Genomic DNA, 12,334 nt, shown 5'->3' with positions numbered 1-12,334 from the left:
TCTTTTATTTGTCCGTTCTATTTCCGTACCTTTTCCACAAACCATTCTTTCTTTGTCCCTTAGTCCTGATATACCTTTCAATATCATCTGTTTAGGATATCTATAAGCGTCTTGTTCCTATTGTTGTCTTCGAAGCAGCCGGCATTCGTCGAAGTTACCGATTACTTGCGCATGCGCATTCGGACAGCTGGGGTTAATATATACAGGTTGTAGTGTTAGGCAAATCTACTACTATTCCAGTGATCAGCAGCCTTTGCAGCTCTCTTCTTCCTTCACTGTACAGTGGAGAGAATATTCAAAAACCTGCAATCGCCTGTCACATTATTTCCGTCTGTATTCATACAGTCGCTTACGATTGCTGACGAGTTTTACACAAATGCTGTTCATCGGAGCTAGTGGACTTCTTAATTTCCGACGACAGCTCACTGCTCTTCTGTGGAATTCCCTTGTTGCTAAAAGGAAGGTATGTTGAATTTTCTATTTTCTATCAATTTAATGTACATTTCACTATGTTCAATACAAAGCAAAGCAAAGATATTTATATTTAAATTATTATTTAAAAAAAACTATGAAAATATCAGTTTTAAAATAGATAGTAATAGATAATAATAAATGCATGTTTATCGTATTTGTATTTCATTTTAATAAAACATTAAGTTTTTTTGATATTTAAGAGGATCAAGTAGTGTGTGTAAGTACATCGCGATGAATTAAAGAAATATTAAACTTTCTTAAAACATTTTAAAAATGCAGGCTTGAATTGAGATTTATATGTTTTATAATATTTCCATTTATGAGGCTGTATTTGGTTATAAGTTGACATTTGTTTACTATTTAAGATAGAATAGAAAACTTAATTCTGGATATTCTAATGTAAAAAAATAATTAAAAAATTGATATTTAAAAAATTTGAAATGTAAGGAAATTTATTGAATTAATATCCAGTGCAAAAACAACCCTTGTTATCATTATAAAAAATATTGACAAATTCATGAATAAAATTTTTCATGAGATGTGACATACGCGTCTTAAATTTCAAAAGCTAATAAACTTATTTAAATTAAATATAACTGTAATTTTATAGTAATGGAGTATAACTTTTGAATTAGTGCGAGTTTTAAGGAAAATAATTCACTTATATTTGATTTTTTTTATTTACTTTCATATTTCCGTAGTTGTTTCTGTTCACTACAGTGAATGAAATGAGTTAAATATGAAATGAAAGAAATAAAAAATAATTAATTAGTTTAATTAATTATGAATAATAAAATATAATATTGTATAATGAATATAATATTTAAATTAAAAATTATTTTCAATTGATAGAAACTATTCTTTTTTTAAACATGTAATGAAATATATTATTGTCAAGTTAAAATAAATAAATAAAATTATATTACAGAAAATATAGATTTACTAAGCAGAAAAAAAATGAAAAAAATAATTAATTAGTATTGTATAATAAAATATAATATTACATAATTAATGTAATATTATATAATTAATATAATGTTATATAATTAATAATATTATATAATTAATATAATATTTAATTTAATAAAATATTTTAATGGTTTTAAATTGATAGAAACTATTCTTTTTTTTAAGCATCTAAAGAAATAAATTATTAGCAAGTTAAAAACAAATAAATTATATTATATTACAGAAAATATCGATTTTCTGAGGAGAAACAAAAATAAAAAAATAATTAATTAGCATTATATTATAAAATATAATATTATAAAATTAATATAATATTATAAAATTAATATAATATTATATCATTAATATAATATTTAATTTAATAAAAATACTTTAATGGTTTTAAATTGATAGAAACTATTTTTCCAAACTTGAAATGAAATAAATTATTGCCAAGTGAAAAGGAAATAAATGAAATTATATTACAGAAAATATCGATTTACAGAGCAGAAGTATGTAAACAGAATGAGTATGAAATATTATGGTAGGGCAAATTTAGTTAACATGCATGCGATATTTTTTCATAAATAAACGAAACGATAAAAAAAACAAAACAAAAAAAAACGCATACTCATTGATTAATAGAACGTATTTGAAACCGTATATGCAGACGTTTCTGCCTCTGTAATCTTTATATTCTCTTTAATGTTCTTTTAATGGCACAACTGACAGTGAATATGAGCAGATGGCTCCTAAGATGGTTTATTATCTAACAAAACACCTGCTGAGGTACTGCGTCGGGAATAGAACAGGAATTTATCTTAAATTGTCTTTTTTTTAATCATCTGAAATCTTTCTAAGTTTGTTTTTCACTTTTTTTTCTAAGTGGGGATTTTTTTTTTATTTGCGAAAGTAACTATACGTGCCCTATCTTTTATTTAAAAATTTTATTTACATTTTCGGTTTTATTCTTTTCCTATTATGTTAAAGAATGTAGAGGAGAGTATTGTACATTGGGTCAAGTGCAATTTGAGAAAAAGGCTTCTGTATATTATTTGTGGTAATGAAATAGTTACTAAGACGCTGACTTCAGTTTTAAATTTCACTAAGGTAACTTAGTATATTTTAAATATAATAAAAGATGGGTTAATTATAATAAAAATACTTTCAATATATTAAAGCTAAATTTCTAACAACATTTTATCATCAAAGGTTTTTCAAGCGACAAATATATATGATTTTTCTTTAAAACACTTAAATAGAAATTGATATAAATGTGTGAAAATTTTTATAATAATGATTTCTAAAAATATGTTTAAAGGCTTCAGCTAACAATATACAAATAAAGTTTATGAAATTGTTTTGGTAAATGGTATTGCGTGGATTGATGTTTCCTTTTTGAAAAATTAAATCGGTATATACGTCATTACTGAAATAATTCAAAGTTTAGTTTTAAAATAAGAACACCATTTCTATTTATGAGTTTCATATAAATTTAGAACATTTATTTTAATTCAATGTCAGTCAATTAAAGTCAATGATAACTTCATAGATAATAGATTTTTTAAAAAATGCGAATTTAATTTGCAATTGATTAATGAGTTCAGTAAAAATATATGATATTTTAATTGCATATATAATTTATACTACCCAAAACATTACTTAATCCGTTTAATGATCTATGAACCATAGTAATTTTTTCATGACATTCCAAAATTCGCTAGTACATTATAAATCTAATGGAAAATAAAGTTATAAATAGATGTAAAATAAATCATCGCAAATTGAATTGATAAATATATATTGTTTCTTTCATACAGTAGAGTTAAAAGCAGCTTAATACATTTAAGGTTTTATTTTGCATAAGCTAAGAATATCTTTTCTAGATTAATAAATATTGCATGAAATTGAAATAAAAAGGAGTATAGATGTTTTGATTTTTATCGACGAATGCCACAAAAAATATACATTCAGCTTTAATTTAGGTGATACTTGTGTTGCTTCAATTCTAGATTTCTTATTATGTAGAAATTATAAATTTTCAATTTTAGGTATAAATTTGTTTCGAAATAATTGAATTTAGTAGCGTGTATTACAAATTCAAATTAATGTTTAAGCAACAGTGCATCAATAATATGATTTTTTTAATCATTTTCTTATCTAAGTTTAGATAATGTGACATCATTTGTCTAATGTCATTGAAAATGTATCAAACAAACTTGAATAAATTCAAACGCCTTTCAAAAAACGCTAACAATTTTTTGTAAAATAAATCCAAATACAGTACTCTCCACTGCTTTTAAATCATATTCATAAAAAACCCTGTATGGATGTAAATATGTATTTCTCCATGAATAAATAAGATTAATTAAAAGAAAATTTGCTATAAAACAGATACTATATTAAAAAGCAGAATGAAAAAAAATTATGAAAGCATTAATAAAAATCTAAATAAATATCCCAATTGGAGAATTTTACGATTTAAATATATAATAAAGTCATAAAATGTAGCACTCGTATAAGACAATTCAGATTTCAAATATAAAAGTCTGATTAATTAATTCATTATAAATTCTTTAGAGTCATGGAAATTATAATTTTATTTGAAAAGGAAAATGGAATGAAATGAATTAATATTAATCCGATTGCATCATTGACATATACATTTATTTTTTACTAAATCTGAAATATTAAATCTCTTTTATTATCAAAACGAAAAATTAAAAAAAAGCTTCTTATGTGAGTTTTATACATTTATTTTTACAAATTATGTGTTTATTTTTACAAAAATGTTTGATGTATTTTACATATAAAATATAGGGTTTCTCACAATGTCATTGATATCAGGGTTCAAAAATCAGTCGGTGAAATAATCCTGATATCAAGAATTTACCGATATGCATTCGAATATATTATATGGTCTGTTTAACACGAACTATCCTAAGCGCTCCTAACCTATCCTAAGCGCTCAAATGGTTGATTGCTGCTTATTGAAGTTTCCATACTATAATAGCGTCATTTATTTGATTCGTCTCGCTATTATCCTGTTAAAACTCATTTAAAAAAATGACAACTACTAAATAAGATTTATACAAAAATATGGCTTATAATTGTGCTATGTTCTCTACGTCGCTCTTGGAATAAGAAGAAGAAATTAAGCCTTGTTCAAGAAATGAAAAACAGTTAGCATTTTTAAATTTCAATAAAATATTACATCTCAAAACTCTAACATATAGTAAGTAATTAAAAAAATGCGTTACAGATGCATGGGAAAATTCGAGTCTTCAGGGAAAATGAGCATGTATGAAAAGGAAAATGAAATGTTTGTATATAAAATGAGCTTTTAAAACATTTCGTACCAGTAACTAAAAAAAAATTTGAGCAATTTTAATGATTATCCTAATCTAGAGGATATAATTATGTTTTATAAAAAAAATAATTATTATTAATTTAACGAATTAAAATGTTTTCAAACGTTAACTTAACAAAATATGAGACAACATTTCATTTTCTTACAACTGACATTTCTGCCTTTTTTTAAAAAAAAAATCAGTATTTAAGTTTCGTAGTAAATACCTACACTTAAAAGTGTCAATATCTTTTAAAAGAAAAATATTTTTCGTTCTAATTGTAGATCTGGAATTTTTTTAAAAAATCTATCGTTGAAATTGGGTATTTTTACTTTAGAGGAAGAAGACAAATATGCTAAATGAATACTGAAAAGTTATATATTGAGTGTTTTGTTTCAAGATTATCGAACACAAATTTAATATTACTTGTAAAGCAATTACGAAAAGAATTTTAAAAGTTTTAATAAATTAAAAAATATAAGCAGCTGATCAGATACAATCCTGAAAGAAGAATATAATGAATTGAAAGAGATGCTTATGAGTTGATGTTTAAAGTAAAGATCGTTGAAAGGCCCATTTACAGTGAAATGTGAAAGACTTCTTACCATAAAAGTGACCTATTAAATTGCCTCTTAAGCAGACACTTGAAAGGAAAAAGAAATGCCTTTAACATTCGAATATTCATTATCGCATCTTCTCCTAACAAGAACGATGGATATGACTCAAGACAAAAGCTTTATTCGAACACACAAACTCAGAAACCGATTTAATTAACATAGTTTTTTAACTGATATCTCCATTTAGGAAAGAATGCTCATATTAAGGATTAATCTGAATCGTTTTCTAAAATTACCCCTCCCCCTTTTATTCAATTGGTAAGCTTATTCTTAGTTTATACACGGTCCTTACAATATTGGCCTTTTAGACGCGACAAGCTTAGCAAACAAAATTAATTATATGTCAAGAAGTATCACGAATTATAGAAAGAAATATAGAATGTAGAATGTAGAGAAAGATATGCCAGACCGCACTGCTCAAAAAAATCGTTTTAAGGAAGAAAAAAATTTCTAACAGATCTTAGTTAATTAACTCGGTTAATTAGTTTGTCTGTCTGAATGATTTCTATTAATATCTATTTTACGAAGATGCAATAATAAATATTTGAGCTATAGAGGTATGTTTTGTTATTTTTGGCCTCATTTTGGGAAAAGGGAATAAAGGATTTGTGTTTTAAAAACTTCATTTATATTCGAATATCTAAATGAAAGCTTTGCAAACTAGCCTGACATATCACTTTCACCAAATATGATTGATAGAATATATAAATGTTAATGTTGTCACTTTTCAACATACCCGGGTGTCCAAGACAAGCCTTATTAGAACAAATTTGAGTTCTTTTATTATACTATACCACTATACATATTTAAAACACACTTGTCTCTTGTTTTGTTGACATTGAATATGTAGTTTGAAATAAAGTCGTAAGAAAAAGGACTATAGCATAAAATTTTCATTATTTGAAAATATACGTAAAAAAAGGAATTAACAAAACGGAAGACATTAAGACTTTGTTTATAACAAGCACATGACAATTGAATATTTTTTGAAGAAATAAACCTATTGAATTCTTGATTCAATTTCTATTAATATTAGATTCAGAGTAATTAACTAGATTTCTATAATCTTTAGTGCTAAAATTCATATAGAAAGAAGCTTCTTGCAATATAAACTATTTCTATACTCGGTCTGGAGTTTAAGATTAGTTGGATATTATTGTATAATATGTCAAAGTATGATAGTACATAGTTAAATAAATGTCATAGTTTGAAGATGGCTCAGTTCTAGTAAATTAGATTAAATGTAAATTAACAGTTTATCCAAATGGGCCCCTATTTTCTCAAACATATTCGGTTAAACTCATTCAAAAAATCGATTAAATGGTCCTTATCGAGCTCTTCCTTGCCTAATTTCTTTTGATAGTTTCAGAAATTTATAAACATTAACGCCCACTTAACTTTCCAGATGTATAAGAGGTCATTTATTGGTCACTTTTATGGCAACTTCGTAATAGAAATGATGTAATTATTTTCTTGTAAGAGGTTCTCAAATATGACGAAAATGATTCCAAATACAACGTTTTCTCTCTCGTTTGTTTGGTCTCTTTTACAGGCTACGTGCCCGTAGTTGGTTTGTGGTCTTTCATGCATTCCACTTTATTTACTTTTTTAACATCCAATCTCTCCTGGGGAATTGACAAGTTCTCATGTAAGTAGATTTCTTTAATTTGTTATCTGAAATCTGGCTTAGTTAATGAACGTCAAAATCCACTCGAGTGTCTTATTATTTAGTGCTTATTTTGGAAAGGTAATCTTTTTTCAATCTGTTTATACAAATGATGTTTTATATGCAGTTAATTGTTATTATCTGCTACAATATTATAATGAATACAATATTATATTCTCAAAAAGGCCGATTAAGTTAATGTTATAAAATAATAAGAAGTTATTTGGTAGATATTTCTTACTCAAATGCTTCTAATCGAAGAAAAGAATTTAATTTCATGATTAAAATGTTACCAAGTAAAAACAATTTGGAATTCAAATTTACAATAATTTTTAAAGTTATTCATTTCAGTGATATATAAATAAAAAAGCAAGGATACAATTTTAAACTACATACATGTGCAAGAGCAACATTTGCACAAGTTAGATTATTAACAATTTCTACTGCATATAGCATCAGTTTAAACGTTTCTCTCTTCAGAATACTTCATTGCCATAATTAATAATGCAGCTTAAATTCCATTTTGTTGGCTGAAGCACTTTAAGGTTTTTATTATTTATATATTTAGATGAAATAAGCAGAATAAAATGTTATCTTTTCATTCTGCTTTAACACTGATCATAAAATAAACAAATAAATTTAATTAATTTTAAGTTAATAACATTTTTAACCATTAATAAAATTAAAATAAAGCATAATTTTAGTAAAATTATGACTCTAGTGGAACTATAAATGATAGGTTCTTAATGCATGCATTTCATTTCATAGATACGTAAGAAGCTCTAATTTGCTTCCAAAATATATTTGATTTAAGCTGCAACACAACATCAAGCTGCATAAGCTGCAACACAACTCCACAAATTTAATAGTTTTTCTCATTAAGAAATTTGACATTTTACAGCAAAATGATAATCTGTTATTGTACATATTTACATTTCTAATCTAAATAAGACTATTGACTGAAATAGAATTTTATAACATTGATAAATTAAATAAAAAAAATTCTATCATTTTAACATTTTATGTCGGTCATTTAAATTCTAATTACATTTTGAAAACTGATACCTGGTACTTTAATTTCGTTTCCATAATCTTTTTACATAATTTAACAAATAAAACTTTTATTATCTATTTAAAGAAAAATATTTTAAGCTAGTTATTTTAAATTTTGTTATTTTTACATTGACTGATTTTTTATATGTTATAAAATAATCTGAAGTGTGGCTTTCCTAATAATAATATTTTTCTTCTTGTATCTTTCAGAGCACTCATCAATTCTGAAAGGATCCAGTTTATTGCATTTATTTCCTAACAGACCACTACCCGCTCGAAGTCTGAAATACTTGCCTCATTTCATTTGCCACTTAACCGAATACACAATGCCAAGCTCTCACACACCATCGCTAAATAGTGTGAACGAGAACTCTTGTTACGATATCAAGGGTCACTATCGGCTCGTGCTTATGGGAGCTGCACGAGTGGGTAAAACCGCCATCGTACATCAATTCCTGTACGACATGTTCCCCACTGAATACATTCCAACCATCGAAGAGTTATACCGTGGCGAGTACGACGTCGGCAACACTGGCCTGGTCCTCGACATCCTGGACACAAGTGGGTCCTACGAGTTTCCAGCCATGCGCAAGCTGGCAGTAGAGACTGGAGATGCCTTCATCCTGGTCTATGCCATCAATGACGAAGAATCATTCGAAGAAGTTGGCAGATTGAAGGAGCTTTTGATGGAGCACAAGCCATATAATCCTCCCATTGTTGTTGTGGGCAACAAGTGTGATTTGGAGAAGCAAAGAGTCGTTCAGAAAGTCGTCGCTGATACCATCGTCGGTATTGATTGGGAAAATCGCTTCGTTGAAGCCTCGGCCAAGGAAAACATCAACATTGTCCGAATCTTCAAGGAGATCTTACTCCAGGCCAACTTCCCGTACGACTTGAATCCAGCTGCCCAAAAGCGTCGCACTTCATTGCCACTCTATGCCATTCCCAAGAGCAACAAAATCACCAAGAGCAAGAAGATGAAGAGGAACAGCTGCGCTGTTTCATAATTCGTTTCTTTTTAAAACCAACAAGGAAATCCCGAGAAATATTGTTTCCAGATGAAAGTTTAATGGCCGCCTATGATAAAGGTAGCTATTAGTCTTGAGGAAGAAGTACAAAAGGGCATAACAATAGTGCAGTTACTTTATTTAACTACAGATATTTTCTTTCATTCGGAAAACTAAATTGTCATTGAATCAAGTTATTTACTTACTTTTGATAGTAAGCTTATTGTTGAAAAAGTTTGTATTGTTGAAAGCTTTGAAAAAGTTATCTCCAATTATAAAGAATTACCAAAATTTTAAAAAATATAATCTATATTTTCGGCACACTTTAATTTATTTTTAAATTAGGTTTTTTTGAAAATTTAAAAAAATGTAACTGAATTTTTTTTGAAGATGAAGACTTGTGATGATCAACTAAAATTATTAGTACTTTAACTGAGATTTTCTTATAAATGACCTGCATTGAAGAAGTCGCAATTATAACTTTTACATGGCCAAATAAACAAAAACTATTGGAAAGTATTATTTTTCAACTAAATTTCAAAGTATAAATGTTCAAAAAAATTATGTCTAAATGGCCATATAACTTAATTTGTTTCCTAGAAAAAAAAAACATTAAATTTAAAATAAATATAAATGAACTATATTATTATATTTAAAATTTAATTTTAATTATTAAGTGAAAAATGAGAAAAAAGTAACTTAAAATTTAAAAAAAAGCCACGGAATTGTTCGGAACTACATGATTCTCAATTTGAAAAATTTGAAATTGATCATGTATTTTGGGATTTTCATCGCTTTTCTTCTAAATCATACGCTATCATATTATAATGTCGAAGAAGCATTTACTTCTGTGTAAACCATAGCATTCCTTGTGCAAACTATTTTTTAAAGAATCGGTTGCAGTTATTAGTAGCAAGTAGATTCTAACCACATCTAAAAAGAAGATCAATATATATTTAGAATATGAAATTCTAAAATATTTTGAAAATAATTCTGAATTTTTTTACCTCAAAAAAGAATATTTGCTTAATTTCAGTAACTCCATCTATAGATAAAAGCTTAAACAAATTCTGGTATCAAAGTTTAATCTAATTATGACTTTGATTCTATATGGATTTACAGAAGTTCAAAAAAGAATATTTGCTTAATTTCAGTAACTCCATCTATAGATAAAAGCTTAAACAAATTCTGGTATCAAAGTTTAATCTAATTATGACTTTGATTCTATATGGATTTACAGAAGTTCAAAAAAGAATATTTGCTTAATTTCAGTAACTCCATCTATAGATAAAAGCTTAAACAAATTCTGGTATCAAAGTTTAATCTAATTATGACTTTGATTCTATATGGATTTACAGAAGTTTAGCTAAAACTTTATTGAATTATTCTAGAATTGTCTATAAAATTTTTTACATGAAACGAAATACTTGAGAGCCTATCAAAATTCAGAATTATTTTAAATGAATCATACTTTATTTCAAATAATAATTATTATAATTAAAAAAAATATAAGAAATTTTCATAAAGTATAGAAGAAAATAAAATGTAACACATAGTTAAAAGTTCAGTTTTTATTCATTATTAAAGTTTATAGTTTTCTGAAATTTCGAATATCTTGCGGAAATTTGTATATTTGTAAAAAGTGAAAGGTCCTTGGATCTAGTTGCATCTCAGTGAGATTATGTTTAATTATATATAATCAAGATTTGTAATGTAAGATTTAAAAAAAAAATATTTTAACTCATGAAATTTTTTGAATTAATGCCTTTTTCTATTCAAAAATTTCTTAAAATATAATCAACGAACCATCAAAATTCCATACGCATCATTCACATATATATTGTAAATTAGTAGCACGCACGTGTATTGCATTCATGATTGTTTGATACTATTATTTAAAATGTTCTTTTATTTACATTTTTGTAATACTGCAGAATATGAAAATGTAAGCTTTAATTTCTCGTGACATTTACTCTGTATGCATGTGTGTGTGTGTGTGTATCATTGTGCTATTCATTATTTTAGAACTGTATCGTTGTAATCTGTTTTTACAACATTTGTAACCTGTATTTCCTTCTAACTATCATGCAACTCTCGTTTACTTTTCAACAACCTCAATTCCAGTTTGAGATAGTTTTACGAGAGTTTTTGCCTTTGACATGATAATGGTAGATGCTTAAAATCAGAAACAAGAAATATTCATGCTTTGAGAACCACCTGTGAAATGCTATTCACGTATAAGAAAGATTGATGCATGAGGAGATCTGAATAATCTGAAATGTCATACTAAATAAAATGTTAGAAGGACTATTTGTAGCTATACTCATATTTGCACGAAAATTATGTTCTTGCATTGCCACTGTTGTGTTTCCACAAAATTTTGAAGAATGAGAAGCATTAAAAAACAGTTTCATCCTGTTTTAAGTTAGCGTATAATAAACATTAGAAAAATAAAGAATTATCTGAATTTTTTTTTAATATTTATTTCATTCAAAATTAGTAATATATATTTAAAAATAATGTTTTTTAATAAATTTATCTGAAAAATTAAGTGTTGCGCTAGAAATATAAATTCTCTATTTAAGGCATATTGCTTTGTTTGAAAAAAGTAGAGACGCGTGAGTAGCAAATGTATCTCAAGCTACTATTGTTAAAAATATCTTAAGTCAAATACATTCACATTTCAGATGATGTATAAAAATTGCATTATATTGAATCATAGCTTTTTTTCTTAAAAAAAATATCAAAAGGTGAATATATACGGTAATTTATATTATAAGTATTGAAGAGTTTAGGATGAACATAGACTTATTTATTTTATTTTAATCATTGTGGCTAACAATGTCAAACTTTTAAAATTATTTCCTAATATATTATTAACAATAAAAGTTTAACTTAATTTAGAATAAATGGAATTAATTTAATTCAATCCCAACCTAATATTCGGCAAAAAGTGTAATAAATAGTGGGAAAAAGGTTTTCTTCAAGATTTTGTGGCATATTATAGAACTCTGCAATGATTATTAATATTTGTGATGCACAGTTATGTATTATTATGCATTCAATCATTTGCGTTAAGTGTATATTTGATAAGTGATAAAATTAAATATATATCTTATCTATCATATCTCTCCCTATATATGTGTACGTACATCAATCACCTGTTCATCAAAATAAAATATGAAATATATTTCTGGTGTGTTTATTTATTTCAATCAA

The 12,334-nt window shown here is 26.3% G+C and overlaps 1 protein-coding gene across 2 annotated transcripts; it reads left to right on the top strand.

Moving 5' to 3' along the window:
- Positions 1–243: 243 nt before the first annotated feature.
- Positions 244–12,305, top strand: LOC129958293 (ras-related protein Rap-1b-like). 2 transcript variants are annotated; one of them, XM_056070671.1, is made up of 3 exons: positions 244–463; positions 6,942–7,037; positions 8,319–12,305. In XM_056070671.1, exon 3 carries the CDS (start codon positions 8,435–8,437, stop codon positions 9,113–9,115), a length of 681 nt encoding a protein of 226 aa, XP_055926646.1. In that variant the 5' UTR covers positions 244–463; positions 6,942–7,037; positions 8,319–8,434; the 3' UTR covers positions 9,116–12,305. The 2 variants fall into 2 exon arrangements, with proteins under 2 accessions (XP_055926646.1, XP_055926656.1); XM_056070681.1 differs by lacking the exon at positions 6,942–7,037.
- Positions 12,306–12,334: the final 29 nt, after the last annotated feature.

The sequence above is a fragment of the Argiope bruennichi genome, chromosome 2, assembly GCF_947563725.1.
Source record: "Argiope bruennichi chromosome 2, qqArgBrue1.1, whole genome shotgun sequence".
NCBI classification, from domain to species: domain Eukaryota; kingdom Metazoa; phylum Arthropoda; class Arachnida; order Araneae; family Araneidae; genus Argiope; species Argiope bruennichi.
Note: the sequence above shows the minus strand (reverse complement) of the source record. Positions and strands in the feature narration are given on the sequence as shown.

Excerpts from the sequence above, each read along its gene's own strand:
- LOC129958293 (XM_056070681.1), top strand. The coding sequence starts at position 8,435 with ATGCCAAGCTCTCACACACCATCGCTAAATAGTGTGAACGAGAACTCT.